Here is a 24,878-nt window from a genome sequence, read left to right on the forward strand (position 1 = left end):
ATCCTATCTATCTTATTTCACTAAGGAATCCAAGGGCTGCATTTACAAAACTGGTTCTGCTTGACTAGTTTTAAACTTCTTCCTCTTCTCCTCCTCCCTCACTACATTATTATTATTATTATTATTATTATTATTATTATTAAACATTATTTTACTGTATTTTAATCAGCATTGTTTTATTGTAAACCACCCAGAGTTTGTTTATTTGATTTCTATAGCCACCCATCTCAGCGAGTGACTCTGGGTGGCTTACAATAAAGAGTTGCTTTCTGAGTGACATGGACGGTGACTAAATCTGAAATATAAGTAAATAAATTATGATTATTATATGGATAATCTACAGTTAGATAATAATTGGATTTACAAGTAGAATAGATTCACAAAGACTGGTGAAAACTGAACAATTCAAATGCTAACCAAGGACCTAAAAATCATTAAGATAGTGTCTGAGGAGATAAGCAGTTCCAAGCAGGGTGTTTTTTTTTTTTTTTTGTAAAATCAGGGTGTTCAGGTCCGATAAATTCAAAATCTATTAAGGCTGGTCGCACAGTCAGCCAGATGTTTAGACTGGATTTGGCATTTTTATCCACCTATCGAATCCTTCCCAAGGACCTGGGATAGGCAGATGCTGGCCTTTAATAATATTAAAGGTATCGTCGCAGGGTGCAAGCAGTCCCAAGTAAAGCTGCCTTTTGCAATTTTGCAATTTTTTCCCCCCAAAGCTCTCCTCCTCCTCCTCTTCCCACCGCGCCGGCGAGGCTCGGAGAGAGAAACCCGTTCGGGCTCAACTGATGGGGGCCTTCCAAGTCCTCCTCCTCCCACGAACCCCAAACTGCCCTTCCTCCTTTAAGACCGCCCGGGGCGCTGCATGAGCCCAGGCGAGCAGGGCGCTCGGCGTGCCGAGGGGAGGGACGAGGCTGCACCCCGTCCCCCGCGCCCGCCCTCGCCCAGTCCCGGAAAAGCGGCGGCGGCGGCGGCGGCAACGCGCTCACCTTGGCGTCCCCGGGCTCCGCGGCGCGCGTAGAGAGGGCGTTTCGGCGTCTCGGCCCGCCGGTGCGGGGTCCCTCCGCGTGTGGGGGCGCGCGCGTGGGGGGCCCCTGACTGGCTCCGGGCCGCCTTCCCGTCCCCGTTACGTTGGCGAGCCGGCGGCGTCGCGGGCATCATGTGGCTGCCCAGCTGGCTGCTGCTCTGCGGGCTGCTGCGCTGGGGCGACGCGGCGGAAGGGCCCCCCCCAGGTGAGACCGGCCGGGCGCGACGGGAGGCGGAGGGGGGCGGCAGCGTGGTCGGGGGAGAGCCGGGGGATGGCCCAGCGTAAAAGCGCGGGCGCCTGCTCTCCGCGACGGCCCTGCCTCGCCTGTTGCGCGCCGCGGAGAAGCCGGCGCCCTTTGGCGCGCGGCGGGTTCGCTTTTTCCGAAGGGGCGGAAAGGGGGAAGTGAGTAGGTCGCGTGAAGGGACTTTGTCCCGAATGTCATTGAAAGCAAACCTCGGACCTGAGCGGGTTTCTGATTCATCGCCCCCTGAATCAGAAGTTTGGGGTGGGGGTGGGATAGAATCCGGGAAACCCCGATGCAAGCCCCCTGGTACTCTCCGAAAAACGGTGGGTTGTGGATGCAAAGAGGTGAATAATTGCAGCCAGGAGGCAGCGGTTCTTGCGTGCCAAGAATGGTGTTGGCCCGTTTTGTAAATTATGCAACAGGTCTCAAAGGAATGCGAACAGCCGGGTGGGAGAGACCGATATCACTGCTTGGATAATCAGTACGTGTGTCTGCTTTTTTTTTCTGCTTTTCCCCTTGATACCTTCAGTTTTGTTAGACAAATGCAGGAGTAGCATCAAAGAGCACATGGGTTGACTCCTGGCTTAGTCATGCTTGGAATCAACCCCTTGAAAACATGGGACAGGTTTGTCATGCCTCGTGGGCTTCAGTGGATCTGTTGCGAGGACAGCATGATTAAGTGTGGACCCAGTTCAGTTAATTAGATTTTCTGGGTTTGTGGCATAGGCTGGGCTAGCCAATAATGTAGGCTAAAACATGCTTGGCTAGTTCGTGGTTCAGGGCGTCTTGCAAAACGAGGCAGAGTGTGAAGACATACTGTGAGAGTCCTTAAGAACTTCATCATTCCTGGTAGATGAGAGTGAAAAAAAACCCACTACATTTTGGTGTAGGATGTAGCAGAAAAGCCTGTGTTGAATGTTGGGTGAATAATTGTTTAAAACGATAATGAGGCCCTTATTTGCTGGAAAATACTCTGGACCAAGATACAGGCATGAGTTGTCTGCCTCTTCCCAAATGAGGTGACTTCCAGAGGAAGTCATGGGAATTGTGGCCCTTAAAACAATTTATCATGTGCCCTTGTAATTTTAGTCATATGTTTTGGTAACAGTGAAGTGTTATTAGCTTTCTCAGCAAATGAACAAGTACGCTCTTCTGCTGAGGGAGCTGATGGTCTCTGATAAGTACCAGATGTTCCTCAGGCCATAATTTAATTATCTGTTCAAATTGGTTCTGCAAATCTTCCTGGTTTTCCTTGTTATACTGCATATGTCGCAGTAATTAGCACAGGAATTATGCACCAAGAAAAGCAGAGGACAGGCAGAATACATGAAGAATCATTCCAAGGCATCAGAAGTAATCAAAATTGTCTTGGCTTAATGAAACAATCCACAGTTGGACAGTATCTCTATTACTGCCAACCAGAGTAGCTTAAAAAGGTGCATAAACTTTAGAGCTCTTCTCCCAGTTTTTTTTTTATCAAGTAAGATGTTGTTATTAAACGTAGGATGGGGAAGAAGCAAGGAGATACACAATTTAATTTGGATCCGTGTCATCTGCAGTTCAAAATCAGGCTTAAGATGGAAACTTGTTTTTGGTTAACCAGACTTTAGAAGAATACAGGTAGTCCTCACTTAATGACCACAATTGGGACTGGAATTTTGGTTGCTAAGTGAAGTGGTCATTAAGTGAATCTGACCCAATTTTATGACCTGTTGTGATGGTTGTTAAGCGAATCACTGGGCGGTAAACAAACCATGTGGTCATTAAGTGAATCACATGGTTCCCCATTGATTTTGCTTGCCAGAAGCTGGCCGGGAAGGTTGAAAATGGTGATCAAGTGACCACAGGAGGCTGCAATAGTCATAAATGCAAACTGGCCGCCAAGCATCCAAATTGTGATCATGTGACCACAGGGACACTGTGATGGTTGTAAGCGTGAGGACTGGTCACAAGTTGGTCTTCCCAGCACCATTGTAAGTCCGAACCATCACTAAACAAATGGTTGTTAAGCGAGGACTACCTGTAATGGTCCCCACTCTAATTCTTAGGCTATGAAAACACAAACCTTCCAGAGCAGATCATCTAAAGCTGCCCTCAGGCTGCTTCACCTGTGGGTGGAGGTACAGGGAGGGATGGAGGTATGTGGGCGTGCCTTCTACCAGACAGAAAAGTAACAAGAAAAATGGATGAGTTGAATTGCAAGCCACGTACTGATGAATTTCTGTAAATTTTTCCAGAAGTAAAAACGGAAGGCAGAATGAAATCAAAGTGAAACCTTGATTTCACGGACCTCTGGTCTGCAGATTTTGCCCGTTTTAGACCAGAGTTTGGTCTGGACATCCTGAAAAATTACAGACAAATCCATTGCAAGAAAGCAGTTAAAATTACATTAATTTTACAAGATTTGCAGCAGTTTGAGCACTGACATCTTGCTGCCAATAAAATAAGCCATAATGTATATCATTTGTATAAGGATGTCATTATGCAAATGACATACATTGTTGTGAATGGCATAATTTCCAATTCAACAGTCCTTCAAGAAGAAGGGACACCACTGCCTCTCGGCTAGCAAAGCATAGTAAGAGTAATCCCTGCTTAGTTAGCTTTGCGTTTCATTAACTGAAATAAATGGAGTTTAATAGGAATTGTGCCTTTTGCATTGCTGGCACATTGGCAAGATTCACATATTATGCTACATTACATGGTTTGTTTAACCATGCCATATTGGATAAGTCATAGTTGGTTGAATTTGTACAGAAGCCATAAATCCTGGTTAGGTTCACATAACACACTAAGCCCAAATCAGATGAATCACGTTTTGACTAAGCAAGTTGTGTGAATCAAGGTACTGAATACTGTTGATTGCAGTGGTGTTTTGGCCTACTGACCTGGATTGCTTTCAGTGTATAAAAAGTTTATCTTCTGTACACACACTTGTCCTTGTCCTCTATTGTTCTCCCTTTTCTTCAGGTGATCATGAGAAACATGGATTTCTCATGATCTCTTTTCTTCTTTTCTTCTGCTTTGGTTTCTCACATTGTCCAGTCTGATTAATGCTAGCTATGGTTTACACTAGGCCACTTTCAGCCATAATTACGAAAAATGCCTTGTATGTCATAAGTGTAATTAAATTTAGCTGGACAGTTGGGCAAGCCGCACTTAATTAGAGGCAGAAACTTTCTCATTCCTTCTCCAAATTGGGCAGGAGGAGAATGGGAGAGTTAGTTCAGGAGCTCAAGGACCTCTGTGGCTCACTCCTGTTCACATACATGGTCTGTGTACTTTGTAGGACTGTGTACACAGGATGTGAATCAGGTCAGTTGTCCACCTAATCTGATCTGTTGCACCATCAGTTACACGTACATGCTTGCACTGTCCAAGAGAACCTAATTGTATTATTAATTAAGGCAAACATTTTCTTTAAGTCCTAATTACAAGAATGCTGCAATCTCAGTTATTTTATTGAATAAATTGTGGATGATAATATCCCTAGAAGCTTCTCTCTCTCTTAAAGCTCTGGTGTATAACATTTAGGAAGTTTCTTAATTGGTTGACTAGGGCAAGGTGTTGCAACGCTACAGAGCTTGCCCTTTCAGAAGAAGAGTTGAAAGGTTAGAGAAGTTGGTCCCACCAGTTCTGAATTTCTAGTGGAGGAACAGGTAATGGATGCTCCAAGTCCTTGAGACCTTGAAATAGGTATTTAAGGCCCTTCCCTTATGCAGTAAGGCTAAAATGTTTGGTGCTGGTAGTCTGATTTTGGAGGATGTGTTAAAGCTTATAAATTAAGAACAGAGATAAAAATTTCTGTTATGATGATCGAACTTTTGGCTACCACGTGTTAAAGACATAGATGTTTGTGCTGTATGTGTGAATGCCCTAGAGATATCCTGTTGGCCCCAGAATGAGGATTCGAAAGATGGGGGTGAGCTTGCTGTGTTGCTCAGTTCCTAGGCCAGCAGGGTTGGGTCACAACTTCTTTCAGATTTGGAAGTAATGACCACAGCATGAGTATGTAAGGCTTTATTCCAAGGGAGTGTAAGAAAAAAACATAATAATGTAACATGAGACAGCAGTCAAAGGACATTCAAGAATACGATAAGACAGAGGAAGACAGACAGACAGAGGAAGGCCTTTCTACAAGTTAGGGAACTCCAAAAAGATGACAGTGGGTGGGCTGCTTCAAAGCTGGCAAATATGCAGCACCCTCCCGGTTAGGCCTGCATCCAAGTTCCATCTCCTGGGGGTTTCTGAACACCATTACACCTGTTTTCAATCTCACTGGATTTTACCAAGGACAAGGAGGATGGGTTTATCTTATCTTGGGATGCATTGCCTACTCCTGCCAGGAATGAAACCAGTGAGGTTCAAGATTATGGATTACCACCAAGGATGAGACCATCAAGGTTAAGGAGTGTTTGTTTATATCAGATGGCAATGAGACCATCTCCGAGTTAAGGAGTATCTGTTCCCCAAGGGAACTGAAGATGAGAAAGATTATCCTACTCTACACGGGTGTCTCACCAAGGACAGGGCAAACCAAAGTGTGACCCAAATGTAATCCTGTAGTGACTAAAATAGATCCTCGCTTAACTCTGGATTACAAACTCAGTAATTATTTGGGAAAATAAAAGTTCTGCGTACCATGCATCTAAGGGAACGAGATACATACCGCTATCCAATTCTTCTTCACCAACCTTCTGGTAAAACTACTAGTACTACAATTGGTCATCATCTGGAAGGGTGGGATCTATAAGAATCTCTTAATTAGGACATGGGAGGGGGAGTTAATGTGTTGTGCAAATACTCTAACCAAGCCAACTAACCTTGAGGGTTCCTCATACTCTAAAACAGTTCTGTGGCTATTTAGACCTGATGGAATTCTTTTCCGCCCTGTGAACCATGTTATCCAAGCAGCTTCCCTCTCCCTTCTGAGTCAAAGATACAATCCTAGAGAGATCCAATAAAATTGGGGGTTGTGTAGAAAGGGGTAGAGAAAGTAGTGTTGATTTTACTTGGACTATGGCAGAGTTTTTAATTTTGATTTGGACTAACAGATGATCACTTCCTTCCTCACCAAGTAATCAGTGGATGTGTGTTGCTAGGCTGAGTCAGTTGCCTGGGGAGAAGATGACTTGGGATTTGGGTAATCCAAACATACCGGTTAAATATCTTGGCTTAATTACTTTTCTTAAGCTTTTCTAAGCAGATTGTGCTGAAACTGCAGGCCACTCCTTATACAGAGGCCTGCAGTTTCAGCACAATGATATGAATAAAGTGAGGGTGGCTGTGCGAGAAATTAAATGATATTTTGCAGCTCAGTTTGGGTTTAGAATAAATCCTGAAAAATGAGATTGTGCAGTAGTTGCATGATGCTGTCAGCTAGAGATCCAACAGTGTAATTTTTTTTATCTTACCAAAACTGAGATTTTGCCAGCACCCCAAAACCTGGTCAGCTAGAGTAGGAGAGTGGGTGGTGTCTTGTGATGCCTCAAGGTGGAGGAATAAGTAGTCATGTTCCTGGTAAGGGTCATCCCCTTGATACCATTATAAAGGTACTCAGCCTCTTGCTCAAAGGTGTTATTGACTTCAAGGAATGCTTGACAATATAACAGCCATTCCAGCCCTTGATTAACATATGGGATGTTTTCTTCACTCAGGGCTTAAATGTTGGACTTGGATTGGAGTGGCCAGTTTCAACTCAAAAGGTGGTGTCTTTGGGGAGTCTAGAATGCTTGGCTGAAGGTGGGATAGAATCTAACATATAAATTTTAAAAAGTAGTGCTTGGTATTCAATAGCACTTTTTTCTCTTTTACAGCAGGCCTTCTCCTTGAAATTTCCTTAGGGAAGTTCAAGAATTTGTTGTTGAATGAAACTGTCCCCGTGGAAGCTGTGTTGAGGAATGTTGCCAGCAATGTGACTATCATCATCTTTCAAATCCATGCCCACCACAGGAATGTGACCATTTCCTTTGATAAGGTATTGGAAATCCCATTTTCTAACAGTTACTTAGGCCCAGAAATGTTTATATACTCAACAAAAAGCACTGTGGGTTTTTTTCTTTGTAGTTGGTTTCCAGTGATGCAAATTCTTTATCTCAATAGTTCATTCTTTGCATGGGAGCATACTTTTTCTCTGCTCGGCACATCACACTAATATCCGGTCTATTGGTATTTGGAATATCCCATTAGAATGGCTGTCAGGGTTGGGTAGGAAGTTTGGAGAGATTCCATGCAAGTGAGCCCTAGTACTGTGCTGGGTTGTGTATTGATTTCTCCCTAATCTAGAAGAATGAGAGGAGTGAATCCAATCGAAGCAAATGTCTGTAGCTCAGGGTTGAACTGTGGAGTCCTTGGTGCTCTCTGAGCTTGGCTGTTGGCTTGCAGACGTTTCATTACCTGACTAGGAGAGGGTTTACAGCAGCTGTGGAATGGGGCTACGTTGGCTGTGGGAAAGATGGATGGACCCTCAACGAAGGGAGGCTAGGCGCTAACGTCAGGCTGCTAGATATTGCAAAAGGAACTGGAATGCCAACAAAAGCGGTTGTTCCCAGGCTATCTGAAGTATCTCTTAACTCCTCAACTGTTTGGGTGGATCACCAAGTAAGTGACATACCTGTGGCTTAGGCCAAATCGGATCTGGTTGGCAATCAAATTGGAAATAGAGCTGATCCTCCCTCCCTCCCTCCCTCCCTCCCTCCCAGTTGCTGTAAAATTGGCATGCTGTTGAACTGAGTGTTTAGTTGAAAGGCATCTAAGTAGAGAGTTAATCTGATGGTTCTTGAATGCATGGATTTTATTGACACCAGGTATCTAATGAACACTTCTTGGGCTGTAAGTCAAGCAGGCTGTTTTTTTTTAAAAGTGGATTTTGTATTGGCCTGCTACAACTTGAAAGCTTATGCGAAGAGAAACTACACAATATACTTAAGCCGATATCTGGAACTCATGCTGGAGAATATCTGATGTCTGCAGGATTACTTTAGAGTAGACATGGATGGCATTTCACTATAAAAAGATCCTTGGAAGAGGAAAGCATTATTATCACCAGTTTTGGTGATTGGCTGGAGGGATCCTAAAAATTTATTTTCCAAATAATGTTTACAGTATTTTTATTTCTTTTTCTTTTTCTTTAAACATTTTAAAGGAAGAACATAGACAAGTCAAATGAATAAAAGGGAACCATACGAACAGTAAGATTCAAAGAAGGAAACGTGGGATATTAAATGACATGATTACCATTTTCGATAATTATTATTGATTATTGATTATTTATGAAACTGTGGAATATATTATGCTACTTTTTAAAGGAAAAACTTAAAGCCAGTTTGGTGTAGGCACCAGGCTAGAAACGGGGAGACCGTGAGTTCTAGTCCTGCCTTAGGTACAAAGCCAGCTGGGTGACCAGTCAGCCTCTCTCAGCCCTAGGAAGGAGGCAATGGCAAACCACTTCTGAAAAACCTTGCCAAGAAGACTGCAGGGACTTATCCAGGCAGTTGCTGAGGATCAGATATAATTGAATGGGGGGGGGGAAAAAAGCTCAAATTTGGGGTGCGATACAAATCCATGTATTAAATTATAGTCCAGGAATGGTTTCCAGTTAGACTGAATTCTACATCAAATTTACTTTTTAGATAGGAAGTTATTCTGGACATTAAAGTATATTCCCATGACTTGCTTGGCTATTCTTTAGTACTATTTTTATTTAGAATTGTTTATCAAGCTTATAAGCTGCCTAGGGAGCATGGTTACCCTGAAAAGTGGGCTATTAATAGGATAAAAACTGAGGAAAATTGAATGAAAATCTTAGTTTCTAGAGGTACACAATAATTTCTTTTATGTCTTAGGAACCTTCTCCTAGCAAGTCAGGAACTGGAGTAGACAAAGGATTGGTTTCTGTGCTTCAGCCTGAACAAACTGTGTGTACGTGGTATTTGCAAGCTGTGGATACAAATCAGGTGCCTAGCACATCTGTTTCTTTGCCGTACACTGAAAAAGGTAATTTTTGTCTTTGCCTGCAGCTAAGGTTCAAACGAAATGGAATATTGCTTCCCCCATCATTGTCAAATGTTTGGAGGACCACCATGTAGGCAAAAATTCAACATCGAAATCCTTGTGGGCGTCATAGTGCAGTGGTTATCTACCTACCTACCTACCGAAATTTGCAAAATTTCTGCAACTTTGCAAAGCTTTGGATAAAATTTGTGCAAGATTTCAAGGAAGAGTAGCAAATCTTGCAAGATTTAATGATATTATGAAATTCAAGCCATACATCTAGGTCTCCACATCGTAGACCATCAGTAACACCCTTAGTAACCGTGAGTGGTTCCTACCCTGAGATTGAGATTTATTGCCATAAAGTTTTCCCTGGTAATCCATGCTAGGAAGCACTGGTGTCTGAAGGAGGAATAGGAGGGACATCCCACTCATCATGATATCATTGCACAAATGACACAAATTATGTAATTTATAACATTATGTAATGTCACCATGGCTTCTACTAGATGCCCATGCTAAGATGCAAAACATCTTAGGTTATATTTTTGCACATTGTGCTAACCCATGATTAACTGACTTACATTTTACCAAACTAACCAGCTGCTGGCTTCATTCAGCCTGTTGTATCATACACTAACCACATTGGTTGGCTTCCCACAACACATTGAGTTAGCAGGAGTCCAGTGTATTGTAGCTACTGTGTCATGTCAACCTGGCTTCAGTCTTTGTCCTTCTCTTTCAGATTCTTGATTGTGTTATTGTTCCGCCCCTTCTTTTTCATAGTCTGTAATAATTGACTATTGCATTGAACCCTCATCCTTGTCTCATGCTGTCCAGTTCACACAATCTGTAGTGTGACACACAGTCTGTTTCAGCTCAGCAAGGGCTTTACTGCAAAACAGGATTGATTTTTACCTAGCATTAGCCAGCCTTACAAATATTACTTCCATCATGAAGCTAGTTCCAAAATCCCTTTCTGATTTGAACTTGCTAGTTGTGTTCTCTCAACATGCCGAAGAGGAAATCTTATGTAGCAAGTGTACATGCAGGGTAATTTTCAACTCCCTGTGATACTTCTTTAACCCAGGCACTGTTTTTAAAAATACCTTAAGAAAAAGCATCTAAGTTAAAGTAGTCCAAGATGGCACCTGTTTATTGGAGCTACCACATTTGGCTGCAAAAATATAGACAGCCACTAGATGGCAGCAGATAATTTTCTGTTTGTCTTGCTGCCACCTAATGGTCACCTGGATATTGGTAGCCCTGATCTGAAACATGGTGAAATGTGACGTATCGTTAAAAGTGGCACCATGCCCTTTACCTAGAGTTTCTTTTTCAGTGTATCACAGGAACATGGCCATTGATTGGGTTTACACAGAATCTTTGGCCATAATGAGATTGATTTCTGGTTTAGCATGTATACCTGGCATACCATGATGATTTCATCAATAAGCCAGTCTTAGCTAAACATTATGTGGAAGCCAGGCCTTTATGCATGTTGGCACAAACATACTTAAAGCTTAAAGTTCAAGCTTCAGTTTCTGAAGGGACCAGGATTTGTGTTGTTAAACCTAGAACATTGAAGGGGCATTGTTGGAGAAGTTGCAACTTAGAAGCTGCTACATTTTCACAATTGGTTGAAGATCTATCATACCCCTCCTTATTCCCGTTGCTTGATTTTTTTCTGCCTAGATCCAGTTCCTGGAGGATGCAACTTAGAATTTAATTTGGAAACTGATCCCAATCTTTACCTAGAATATAACTTGGCTGAGACACGTATCACATTTGCTCCAGCAAACCTCGGATATACGAGGTATGTACAGTTGGCTGTTGTTCTTATGTCAGATATATAGACTTCAGAGCAAGATTGTTGATGAGGGTGCCTGTCCATCTTAAGGCATACTAGATTTTTCTAGCTGGAAAAAGGAAAGTTAATGGAAGCCTCTCTTTGTGGGGTAGACACCATAGAAACACTGGCCCATGTCTTTCTGGTCTGTTTCTTCTGTGAGGATGTTTCTGGTGCCACGATTGTTCCCCGCTCAGATATTTCCAGATGGTCCAGAAATCGTTTATTTCTCTTCTGTTCGCTCACTTTGCATTTTGTAAATCGATAAACAATTACAATATAGACTGTATTTTTGAAAGCATTCTTACTTTACAGTGTTTTTTCACACCTGCCTAAAACTTTTGCACAGTACTGTAGCTTTTCACACAGTCCAAAGTTAAAATATGTTTAAAAAGGAAAAAGTCAAGACTAGGTCTGCAATGTGTCTGAGATTGGGTGGCTATTCCTCAAATGAAATCCTCCGTATTAAAGGATTTGCCGCCATCAAACCAGAAAGAGTCATTGTTTTCCAGTTAAGTTCACTATGATTTGTAGCAGCAACATACAGTTTAATTACACAAGGTGTAGCAGCAACTTACAAGTTAATTACCCAAGGTATAAACCTGTGGACCTGCAAATGTGGCCAAATTACACTTCTCAGCATTTTTTGTGTTTAGGTCTGCTAGCTGGAGTTCCTGCAGTTGTATTACAACAAAGTTAAAATCTCCCTCAAGCTGAGATCAGCTCATTATAACCTCATGGACATACTCATGTAGTTGTCTTGGCAGTGGCTCAGAAGTGGTATGCCATTGTCTATTTCTGTGATGTTTTTTACTATCTAGCCCAGGCCACTGGTATCCTTTCATGGTCTCATCCAAGTACTAACCAGTTTGATTCTGCTGAGCATTATGAGGTCAGGGAAGGTCAGCCAGTTGCCATCACCTGCTGAAATGCTCAACAGCGTCTTGAGGTCCATAGGTTTCCTTCTCTTTGAAATTTCTCTTTTAAATGGCTGGGTAGGGAAGAACAGAGCCTCGTGTGGTGCAGAGTAGTAGGCGGCAGTATTGCAACCTAAACTCTCCCCACAACCCGAGTTCAATCCCAGCGGAAGCTGGATTTTCTTTGGGTAGCTGGCTCAGGTTGACTCAGCCTTCCATCCTTCCGAGGTCGGTAAAATGAGGACCCAGCTTGCTGGAGAAGGCAATGACTGGGGAAGGCAATGGCAAACCACCCCGCTGTAGCCTGCCAAGAAAGCGTCATGAAAGCGGCGTCCCTCCAAAGGGTCAGACATGACTTGGTGCTTGCACAGGGGACCTTTCACCTTTCACAGGGAAGAACAAAGGATTCTAAACATCTTAGAGTATGGAATTGACGTATGGCTCTCAATCTAACCCAACTCTAATTTCCTACTATGATCCAGAGGTGCAGACCCACCTTCATGTGATTCTGGGACAAGTCAGAACTCCAGGTGGCGACTGTACTATGATGTTTATCAGTATTTTCTGCCAGAGAACGATTTATCTGAAGGCACATTTGTGAGTCATATGAGAAAAATGTCTGAGGTTCAAAGTATCCAAGATCATGGCTCTAAAGTAAGTCACATAGTTTTTCATTGCGAATGAGTGATGTTTTTGGTACCCAGTCATATGACTACTTAAATCCAATAAAGACCTCTTGGAAACATTGATGGTTTGAGGTTTTTTCTGTGGGAATCTTTAGCTCTTTATGTCTTTAGATGTATGTGAACATAAAAAACCTGTTTTGAGTTTAACTGAAAATCAATCTAGCTTAATTCTGAGACTGATTCACGAGAGTCTCTAGCTTTCAGAATTTCATTTCATTGGACAAGCTAGAGGTTGAATTGATGACCTGTTGTACTCAAAATCATTTCCACTTGTTATCCATCCATCCATCCTGAAAAATCTAATCTTTTTTTCCCAACCCAATGCAGTGTTGGAAAGAAATTATATGAAGGTGCTCAGGACTCAGTCTATCCATCAGGAAGTTCACTCTGTGAAAACGGACCAGGACCGAATTAGTTGTGGGGGGGAGACACCAGCAAAGAAACATTAAATTTGAAAATGGATTGAATTCATCCAGGGCTGTGGAGACAAGCATTCTAGAAAAAATTGCTCCAGTGCTTCTCCCAGTTGGATAGAACTCAAAGTGCTGCTGACTCCTCCATTTTAATCCTCCCCCCTCCTGATCTGGTTGGTCCTGTCTCCCCTGCTTTTGAACATCTGTAGTGCAGTACCATCAGCATTATAGGGTCCTCCTACAGCTATTGGTGATAAATGGGTTGGAAAGAATTCCAGGAGACGTGCTCTGCATTGCCTCTGTGTTGTTTTAAATTCCATGTGTTTTTATGTGATGTACGATTATTTCTTCGTATTGCTCCTAATTGTCTTGATGGCCTTGGTGAGCTACCATTATTGTTATACATGATCCAGTGGTTAAAAGGAAATCTTACATTCCTCTCTAAACCTGGAATGTAGAATAAAGGAAGATCCGTGACTCATTTTCTCTTCACATGGCATATACCTTTTATGTTCTCACAGGTTATGACCTTAACCAGCCAAGACAAAACTGACATCTACTTCTCTTCACTTCTCGGACAAGGCATAATCTACAATGTCATTGTGAGGGATCCTAGGTGGAACACTTCAGCTGCATATGTGCCTGTTCACACATATGCGTGTAGTTTCTCTGCCTTGGTGAATAACTGCTACACCTTTAGTAAGTCAACAGGGTATTCAGGGTTGTCTAGGGGCATCCACAGGTGGTCAGAAAAGTCATGATGGCAGCCAGAATGGTGTAATAAAAGCTCCGCACATTAAAAAAAACAACCAGAGCTTAGATCATATAATTGTGGCCACCATTCCAACTTTTTGACCATACCCTGCAGATACCCTGCATATATCTATGGTTTTTAACAACAGAGTGTAATTTGTTTCTCCAAATGGTCTGATAACTGTAGAATAAAGAGCTTAATCTATTTCTTCTACACCCCACCCTTATCTACTCTGGAGGGTCCCCCTCTCAAGCTGATGAGGTGAAGCCACATTTGTTGACGAGATAATGTGATTATAAACAGTATTCTAATTCTGATTCTCTTTCCTTTTTATAGGAAGGTTGTCCACTAAAATATTTTTCACCACGTTGGCTGTTCTTGGTCTGTTTATCTGTTTCCTTGGACACAGATTCTGGAAAACAGGTACTGTGAGGATGTGTGTTTGATTCAGAGGCAGACTGTTCCCATCAGGGTTGATCTTGCCCAATGTCAATCCTGTGGGGTCATTTAATCGATAAGTATAGAATCTGGAGTCTAGCCCAACGTTTTAAAAAAAATGTGACCTGTGCTTCTCATTTTAATCCAGAAAAACATTTCATTACTGTTGTGGAGAGAAAATCCCTTTCTAATGGAACAGGTTTAAGAAATCTATGGTCCACCAAATGTTGGAAACCCCAATTTCCATCTAGCTTGACCAGAATAGTCTATCCAGTTAGATAGACATAAAGAGACACAGGGTACCAGCGCCACTCTTTGTGCACTGTGAACCTTTGTGGGCCTTAAAATCTGTGGGATGGGCCCTTCTGAAGATACCTCTTCCAAGTGTCCATTTTTCGCACTTTAGAAGAATGTCTTCTCCTGCCTTACTCTTAGGCTGTAGTGTGCATTTGCTCAGGAACTGTATTTTGCCCCCAGTCAATTGTTTGTGTTTGTTTATTTAATGGGCTGCCCATATCCCATACAACTCTGGATGGCTTACAACTAGGAACTAATACAGTGTGTGTGTGTGTGTGTGTGTGTAAAAACATTAAAATGTTGTAAAAGTCCAGAAGAGCAAAGTAAAATATGATTACAGTTTTGGAGAAAAAGTGGTAGCAAAGCTGAGTGATGCAACTCTTGTAATGGGAGAACAAGTTATTTTTTTTAAAAGCGCTTTTGAAACTTGAAAGCAAAAAGCTTTTAAAATGTTGTAGCCGAACCTCCCTGGTTAGGGAGTTCAACATGCAGCTGTGAGTATGTACTTTTTCTGTAATGAGGTTCAGGATCCAGCCTGTCCAGTTTTGGATCTTAGAGCTTCTGTGCAGTCCTTATCTTTATGTTATGTTGCTGGTTGGCTGAGTTTCTGAAAGTCAAGTGGGCCCTTTTTTGAAATATTCACAATTACATCTTAACATTCCTGAAGAAAAAGTCTATTTTAATTTTTTTTTCTGATTCCCCCCCTTCCCCCTAGGTTTATTCTTTACTGGCTTTATCTTCACGGGGTTCTTTTTCTTCATAGTCATTACTAAAACATCTGCTGTCAGTTACGATGGTGAGTTGAAATTTTGCATGGATATATTTTGAGCCCTGCAAAAGCTACTGGAAGCTCAATGCTGGAACAGAGATGCCCTTGAGAGTAACAGGTGGCCAGCTTGAGGATGTAGATTGATCTGATGTAAGTCACATATTCTCTAACACTGGATCAGTTCCTTCCATGAACTGTGTGCAGATAATACCTTATCATTATCTCCCACCTAAAGCTAAAAAAGGGGGACAGGAATCTGTATTGTCTGTGCTGAATGTCAGAGATGTCACCACTCAGCTGCATGGAAGATTTATGTCCATTCTCTAATTTGGCTTATTTAATTGTTAGATTTATATTTCTCCTTTCCTCCAGAAGCTTAAAAGCTGCTTTCATGGAGACCGTCCTTCATTTTATCCCCACAAAAAAATCTAGGTGAGATACATGAGTCACCAGCCCCAACTCATCCATTGACCTTCCATGAGTGAGGGTGGACTTGAACCCAATTCAACCCAATTCTGGTGTGACATTTCCCATTCGACTGCTCAAGCAAAGTGCTCCCAACTGTTGTGAGACAATGTGGAGAGGCTGGGAAACACAGAAGGAAGAATATATATAAACAATCAAGAGGTAGTATGTTGGTAGTTTAGCTTATAAACTGCAGCTCAGCCTAGGTGGCAAGAAAGCTGGGAAGAAACGGTTCAGATCATTCAAAGAGACTCTGCCTTAGTGAACTTGCTTCTAGATGAGAGTGGGAAATTCCTTTTTCAGTTTCCAAGATTCTGTGTTTACTCAGACTAGCCCTAAAGATACCTTATGAAGTCCCAGCTTCCTTGCAATCACTCACAGACAGTGTCAAAGCTCAATTTGCTGTCCTCATCAGTGGATGATACACTTGCTATGACACATGGAAATGTGGACCTTTGGGGAGAAAAGCTGGATGGATATATAATAAATGATAAATTTACATGCTCTTCTTTTCAACACTTAAAGTATGTCTCCGTTCCACTGTTGTTTGGGAAAGGGAGCATCTTTTCCTGTATTAATGAAAAAATGTTACAGATAGCCTTGGAATGGATAACTTTAGTGAAGTGTTGCATCCATGAGGACCGCTGTGTAGTTTCTCCTAGTGGTTTTGGTTGTGTGGTTGTGAAAAGTTACCTAAGGAACTTGGATCGAGTGAAGCTTTAGGAAGCAGTCAGTTCAGTTTTTAAAGGACCAGGATATGTCTGCTTCCCTCGTAGTGAAAATGAGCAAATATTTTAAAGTAAATAGTAATCTTTATTTATTTTTATTACTTTTAAAATAATAACAGAAAAAGAAAACACAAAACACCAAGATAATTATAATGTGAATACATACATTTTCAAAGAAAAAAATACACATAAAAGGGCTTTGAAAGGTAAAAAAATCAAAGAAAAAACTGTATATGATATATCGTTGTAAGAATTAACCGTTGCAATTCTATATATACTTACCTAATGTAAATAATATTCAAGTATGTATGTATTAATTTCTAATACATTTATATAACCCTGTCATTTTTTTTTTAACCTACTTGTATTTTGTATAAATGAGTTCCATATTCATTGTACTTGCCCATGCCAAGTCGACGTCTGTAGGCGTAGTAAATTTTGAGTAATCTTGCAAAGACGAGATGTAATGAAACGCTAATGGTTACTGCTCTCATTTTTACTTTTCCTCTTGTTCTCCTTGTCCATCCACCCCCTGCTTTTTCCAGTCAATCTTGGACTTACTGCAACAGCTGGTATTATTGGAGGCCTCCTCTTGGTCGGAGGTTGGTGGCTATTTGGATTTGTGCTCCCCTGTATGTTACTTGTAGGACTGGTGCTGGGGTCTCTAGTGGCATCTGTACTTTTCTTCACTCCGTTAGGTAAGTGATAGAAACACTTCTCTGGTCCCTACTGAAATTTGAACATTTATTTACATTTAGACACCGCCCATCCCACTATAGAAGTGACTCTGGGCAGCTTACATATAAAAGTTGTAAGAACCATTATAAAAGTAGAAAAAATACAAAAAAAACAGGAAGAAGATAAAAGAAGGGAACTAAAAGGCAGCAGAGAAAGCATCCTTAAGCCATCAACCATCCCCAGGGCTGCCTACCACTCTTAGATCCCCAAGTTAGTTGGCAGAGCCAGGTCTTGGCGCTCTTCCTGAAGGCCAGAAGAGTGGGGGCCTACCTCACCTCAGGGGGCAAGATATTCCACTGGGCAGGGACAATAGCAGAAAAGGCTCTCCTCCTCGACCCCGCCAGTCGGAATTCTTTAGCCGACGGGGTCCGTAATGTGCCCTTCCTGCCAGACCTGGTGGGACAGGTCGATGTGATTGGGACAAGACTGTTCCTCAGGTCCATCTAATGAGGACACTAATAAGTAGCAAGTTGCTGAGGCATCCATACAATGATAATGGTCTATAAGTGGAACTGCTAGTTTAAAATAACTTTGCAATTAAAAAGTTATATTTTTAATTGTAGTAATTATACAATTCTATAAAATGTATACAATTATAGAAACTTGTGTGGTGTTTTTTTTAATGAACTAGTTATAACCTAGAGTAGTTTGAAAAAAAATCACACTGGCCAGATGTCTTTTTCTATTGGATTTGATATTTGTAAATATATAGTATATTCAAAATAAGATGAAATAACTTATCCTTTCCCACATGATAGCATATATAATTTTGTAAACTAGCACATTTAGCATATTTTACATATCTTGCTGAATTCAGATACTCTTCAGCAAAAGTGCTGTCAGATTTTCAATTGATGGGGAAAGGATAGCCAGTCTCCACAGCTGAGTTACTTTTTAAATGCAGGTCCTTGAAGCTAAATTATGCAGATTCTCACAAAAAGGGGCTCCTCTTTTTAGAGGAAAAATTTCCTCGGTTGGTCTTGATTTTAGAGTTTGATAGAGTGGCGGTTTTGAACAGGGACTAGAAGCCGCATTACAAATCTGTGTTTATCCTTCCAGGAAACTACAAGGTTTTTCAAGATGACACTGTTTTCTGGGTCACCTTCTGTTGTGTTGCCTTGATAGTTCCAGTAATTTTTGTTTGGTGCCCCAGAGTTGTAAGTACTTCTTGCAAGTGAAAAATTTTAATTTGTGGAGGTGAATGAGATGCTACAACTGAATTACCTTTAGCAAAATTTGGCCTTGTCTTTTATCGCCTTGCCCGTTAGCTACTCATAAAAAGGCCATCATCAAGGAAGGCTTTATTCAAGATTTGAGAATGGCTGAGGTTGGGCTATAATTATGTCAAAAAGTGAACTAGTGAAAAAAAATACAGATTATTTATCTGAGATATATGAGTAAATCCTGAGAGACCCACCAAACTATCTACTTTTTCTAGTTGTACAGGCAAACAAATGTGTTTTGCTGAAATAAACTTCCAGTGTGCAAAATCCAGTTTGACTGTATTTCATTTCCCTCTAATCCCTTTCTAACCCTTCAACTGCTTGGTGTTTAACTGAGTATCTAAGTTGAAGGGCCATTAAAAAATACTTTGGAAACCAGATTAGTTGGAAAGTGGGCTAATTTTGCCTCTGCTTAATTGAATTTCGTAGCAGCTTGTTACTGTATATTTTTTGAACTCTGCAAAAGTTACTGTATGCTTTATGCGGGGCCGTCCTTGAAGACCATTCAGAAGTTTCAGCAGATCCAGAATGCAGTGGCTCTAGCAGTAATGGGTACTAATTGGTTTGCCTAAGTAACACCACTGCTTTAAGAGCTGCATTGGTTACCAATTTGCTTCTGAAAAGTACTCCCCAAAGATTAGATGTCCTGACACTCCGGGTTTTCAAAAAGCCACAAAAAAATGGCCTTTTCAGCATGCCTTTAGGATTTGCTGTATTATCTTGTTCTTCCTTGCTTGGAAATGCTTAGGTATGAGCTGTGCTATTAGTGTCTAGGTATTTGGAATGATAAATTTTTAGGTATTTGTTTTTTTCCAATTGCATTGGGTATGTATGCTATTCAGAGTTTATTATGATTGGAGAAGCCTAAAAACCCAGTCAGTAAATAAATAAGCTATTTTCATTCATTCATTTATTGCATTCACAATAAAACAATCCGAATTTAAAAACCAATGAAAATATAGCAAAATAAATTTAAAAGATTTTTTAAAATGGTGAGAAAAAATAGTGCATTGCAGTCAACCATCTTGCAGGCTCCGTTCTATCATGGGGTCCCCAGGCCAGTTGACAAAACCATGTTTTGAGGGCCTTCTGGTAGGCCAAGGTTGGAGCCAGCCTCATCTTGGTGGGAAGGATGTTCTACAGGGCGGGGGCCATGGCAAAAAAAGCTTTCCTCCTAGGTCCTGCCTGACAAAACTCCCTAGCTGACGGGACCCATAACATGCCTCTTCTGCCAGACCTGGTGGAACAGGTAGATGTAACTGGGGAGAGGCAGTCCCTCAAATAGCCTGGTCCCATGCCATGTATGGCTTTAAAGGTCATAACCAGCACCTTCAATTGGACCTGGAAGCAAACTGGCAACCAATCCAGCTCGTGGAGCAGAGGTGTAACATATGCTGTTCTTAGAGCACATGTAACTGCCCAAGCTGCTGCATTTTGCACCAGTTGAAGCTTCTGGGTGTTCTTCAAGGGCAGCCCCATGTAGAGTGCATTACAGTAATCCGTTTGGGAGGTGACTAAGGCATGAGTGACTGAGAGGAGAGCCTCCCAGTCCAGGAATTATGATTGGAGCAACCTAAAAACCCCGTCAGTCAGTAAATAAGCTATTTTCCTTTATGAAGACTTTAAGCACTTAAACTGGAGATAGTAAAACCATTCAGAACAAATCTCCATGTGAAATCTGTCATCACTATGTATTTTGAATGGCCTTCCTTCCATAGACTACTGTCAAATAAAATGGTCACCAATCTTAAAGCCATTCATGTTCTGATCATTCTCTCAGCTCAACATCTTGACATGTGGCATAGTCGGTTCCTACACCATAGTGTTGGCTATATCATGTTACATCTACACCAGTCTCTCTCTCATTGGCATATATCTGCTCCCGAGGATTCTAAATGACAACTTCAGAAGACCTTACACCCGTGTGCCCTTTCAACCTAATGGTAAGTTTTGAGATGGGTGAAGGGAAAGTTAGGTTTTTGATGGAGTAGACTTACCTGCGAGAGCATCTGGAGCAGGTCCATGTCATCTCTTTCTCCAATGACATTTTCAAGACCATGGCAAACCAATGGAAGTGTGGGAAAATAATGGATGCAATGCAAATTCACTTAGCTCAAACTTGTGTTGAATGTTCCAAGGAAGGCTGAATGAATTGGCTGCTTCCAAGGGAAGGCAAGAAAGGCAGACTAGAATACCATCCTTCCTCTTCAGACAAAATATAGAAGCATGTATGGGTATCTCTTGGTTACTTCCTAGTTGGTGTTAATGTGATAGGAAACAAGGGTAACAAGGTTGAGTGTTTTGGAAGAATCTGAGTGTCTTGGATTTCAAAACAAAAAAATAAGAAAACATAAATGAAAAATGGGGTGGCTTAAACAGAGCTTTGGACTCACTAAAACGGGGGAGGTGAAAGCACTGTAATTCTAAGCTGTATGGCTTTTTCTTACAGATATTATCCTCTTGGCTGTTTGGACTATGCTAGCAATTGGAGGAATCACCATTCAGTTGCGCCGAGAAAGGCATGAGGCACCTTTCCCACCACACCCGTATCGGATATGGAAGCGTGAGAGAGAGCGCAGAGTAACCAACATCCTGGATCCTAGTCATCATGTCCCTCCCCTGAGAGAGAGGATCCATAGTAAGCTGTCCCAGATCAAGGACTTCTTTCAAAAAGAACAGACTGCAGGTGAAAGAACACCGCTACTATTATAAACTGATTCACAGATGGAAAGACGTGACAATTTGTGGATGCACACCTCAGGGGTGTGTGTGTGTAAAGCCAAGGACTTTCTCCATTGTCTTTTGCACCTCAACAGAACTGGAGACCGATCCACAGTTGTCCAAGACAAATATGCTCAATTATTTGCTTTCAAGTGCTGTGGCACCCAGGAAATTTTTGTCTATAATTTTAATCTTTGACAGAATAATGTGTAAAGTTACTGGGGCAGGAAGAGCAGAATAGAAAGGTGGCTTAATAAGTAAAGTGTGCAACTTTAAAACTTCAAATCCCTGAGAGAGAAAATGGTAATTTCAGATTCATGCGTCATTCTTATCTTCACAGTCCAAAAAGGCAACCCCTTTTAGCATAGGTTTAGCTTCTGAACGGGATGTGCAAAGTGTTGGGAAAAAAACTCATTGTGGACTTTGTACTTTTAGGCATTGTAACAACTTGGATGATCAGTGCTAGTAAGTTCAAATTGTCAAGCTGCAGTAAAAATGGAATTTTCTTGGATTGTGTTCACTAGCTGTGTGACAAGCAAAACATTTTGACTCTGATACGGAGGCAGGGGGTGGGTTTTCTCAAATCCTGTAGCATAACTCCCCACTTTTAAAAAATAGGCCAGAAAAGTGAACAATCTCTGAAATTGAATGTTTTTTTTTCTTAAGAAAGAATAACCATGTAATATATCTAATGAGTTTTAACAGTAGCCTATTTTTCAGATTGGGCTGCTGCCTCTGCAGAATTGTCACTAAAATATTATTATTCTTATGGGATAAAAAAATTAAGTATTTTGAAGCATTTTTGGTACTCTGAGAAAATGTTAACAGAAGCCTATGAAGTCAAATGTATTTTTTAGCCTAACAGGAAGAAGACATCAGGCAACATTTGACTAATCTGTTCAAGGGGCCAGAGTATCTTAAACCATGATTTTCTTGTCTGTCGCTCATTCTCTCATCTTGTTTTATATTCAGCCTTAGAGAATGAGGTCCTTTCTAAATTGAGCATACCCACGTACGTAAGCTGTGCAACTCCAAAACCGGAGTTTCTAATTGTAACCCTATTATTTTGAACAGCTATTCCTATTCAGAGGTCATTTCTGCAATTTCAGAGAGCCAAGAAGTGATGCAGGGCAAGGCACCTGCTCAGTTTTAAACTGTTGTGGAAAAAAAACATGTAGATGATGATGTTATATTCTCAGAGCCTACTTAGTCATGGAAGTGTGTTGAGATGTCCCTGGTTTCATTAGGATTTTGTGATGTTTCTAAACTGTGGAACTAAGGTCCGGAATCTTCTGTAGGTATGTAGCTAAACAAACTTCCCCAGATAAAAATTTTTCCTTTTTTATCCCAGCTGTAAAAGCTATTCCTATACACTGGTTCAGTGTAGGAGCCCCAGCCTTAGAATAGCCTTTGTAGGTTTTTTCCCCTAGTGCACAGAGGCAGCATTTATGAGATGATGAAACTATTTTCTCATCTCCCTTTACGGTTTAAAAAGAGTTACGTTGATCCGTTGTTGGGCTGTTGACTCATGGTGAAACTTCATATAATTAGAAACTGGGATTGGAAGATACATTGGCTTAAATTGGTTGAATAGCACAAATTGCAGTGATTTTTCCATCCAGCCAAGAGATTTGTTTCCCAAGTAAGAGAATAGTTCTAACCTAAACCAGCCAGACCATAACAATTAAAGTTAAGTTGTACCTTGAACAAGAGACACGTGCTACACCTTTTATGTTCTTGGTGCAGAAGAGAAGCAATCTATTGCTTTGCTAACTTGCCCTTTGTTTCCACGTAAACTGCAGAAAGGAGGCCTGAACAAAAGATCATGCCGTAGCTGCATGGCACGTGTCAGGTAGTCCTGAAAAATGTAAAGATACAGACTGGATGTCCAGGTTGTGTCTTCCACTGCTTTATGGACTGAAGCAGATAAGTGAATGGCAGTGCTTGTTGCAACTTCTTGAAGATCTAGAAGCCATTCTTGTGTGGGATCTGCAAAACTGTAAACCTGAAATAATTTTAAATGCAGAAAAGCTGACAGTTGGGTCACAAAGCAGTAGATTTGATAAAGAAAATGGGTGTGTCCATAGTTCTTAGCAGCTGTTCAGAGGTCAGCATCATTTTAATGTTGAAAAGTGAAGAAATTAACATGCTTCTAGCAGTTTCATATTGCTGGCTACTTTTTAGTGCTGAGATGAATTGCCATGTCTGATGGGCCCAGCCAATACTCAGGTATCAAACAATTAGCTATGATTTTTTTTTAGTAAGTGCTATCATTGACAATGCAAAAAACAAAACACCCTATCCCTTTTTATAATAAAGATAAGCTTGAAATGGAAGTGACAGTTGAATGAATTTTCTTGTGCTATAGCTATGTTGACAAGTGTTTCCCCTTTATCTAAAGAGGCTTAATGTTTTTCAGTCCACAGGAAGGGCAAAGTGTTCAAAACCACCCTTACATTCCAAAGGAACCACAGAGAGATAATTTGACTCATTTGGGTTTTATCTGGGGACAACCTTCAGCATAGTAGAGTCAAATATATAAATGGGCATCAGGTCTTTAATTTGCCTACAGTGGTAATCAGAGTGTGTGCTGCTCTTTCCACTTCATTCACTAAACAGTTCACGAAGCACTGCTGTGCTAAACAACTTCGAAGGTACAGGAGAGAGGTGCTCCTCATCTGGCCTAGCTTCCAAAGAGCAAGACTTCAGCAGAGCCTTGCCATCTCCCCCTGCAGAACTTCCAGGAACCAACTCCTTTCTACAACTAATGGTGGCACTTGAATGTTAGACCAAACCAGCAAGTGTACTAGTGCACTTCCTGATTGCCAAACAAGACACCACAGGAGATTCGGGGTTAAATATTGTACTGTATGCTAAGGAAAGGGCGATGCCAAGACAAGGCTCGCCAAGTTGCTCAACCATGGATTGCAAGGCCTTCTGTCGTCAAGTGAATGTTTGCTGCTCAAATTGAGGTAGGGGGAAGGCTCTTTGGGGCAGCAAAACTGATTAAGGGTTTTCTGTAACGTTTGAGCTGTCCACTCCTTAGACTAATGCTTAGCTCAAGAGAGGGGAGGTACTGCTTGAATGGAGGCAAAAGCTGAAAATCCACCATAATTGCATAACTTGTCTTTGGAAAAGGGCAAGCATACATTTTCATGAGAATAATTTCCTGTGCTGCCGCTGAACTGTTCTCTAGTTTGTGTGTCACTAGAAACATTAAGTATTTGCACACAAAAAGGTATCTATGAATGGTGTGAGACATTACTGGTATATTACAATTCATTGTAATTTACTTTGTTCAAAAAACTGTGTGTGAAGAAATCTTCAGGTAGTTGCTTTATGGACTTTTCTGTTATGTAACTCTTCTTTTTCTACCTATACTTAGATTGAAAAGTCCAACCGTAATTGGCTTTCTTTGATTTGTCCTTTTGTTTCATCTTTCAACTGTTCCCAACAGCTCATATTTATTTCTTGTGGTGCAACCCAACAGAAAAAGCTAATTCTTAAATCAGTTAAGATAAATATTGTGCTTGACAAGAAAATGACTGGATTTGATAAGCTATTATTACATGTTTTGTGGTTTCTCTTCAGTAACAGCTATCGGAGAAGGGATT

At 41.2% G+C, this 24,878-nt stretch overlaps 1 protein-coding gene across 1 annotated transcript; it reads left to right on the forward strand.

The window, feature by feature from the left end:
- Window positions 1-923: 923 nt before the first annotated feature.
- On the forward strand, window positions 924-23,600 carry TM7SF3 (transmembrane 7 superfamily member 3). Its single transcript, XM_063308127.1, has 12 exons — window positions 924-1,235; window positions 7,091-7,251; window positions 9,119-9,269; window positions 10,962-11,082; window positions 12,515-12,686; window positions 13,653-13,830; window positions 14,222-14,308; window positions 15,336-15,416; window positions 17,128-17,280; window positions 18,380-18,477; window positions 20,324-20,486; window positions 20,993-23,600. The coding sequence occupies exons 1-12, from the start codon at window positions 1,163-1,165 to the stop codon at window positions 21,253-21,255; spliced, it is 1,701 nt and encodes a 566-aa protein (XP_063164197.1). The 5' UTR covers window positions 924-1,162; the 3' UTR covers window positions 21,256-23,600.
- Window positions 23,601-24,878: the final 1,278 nt, after the last annotated feature.

Source organism: Candoia aspera, chromosome 7 (genome assembly GCF_035149785.1).
Source record: "Candoia aspera isolate rCanAsp1 chromosome 7, rCanAsp1.hap2, whole genome shotgun sequence".
Taxonomy (NCBI): Eukaryota; Metazoa; Chordata; class Lepidosauria; order Squamata; family Boidae; genus Candoia; species Candoia aspera.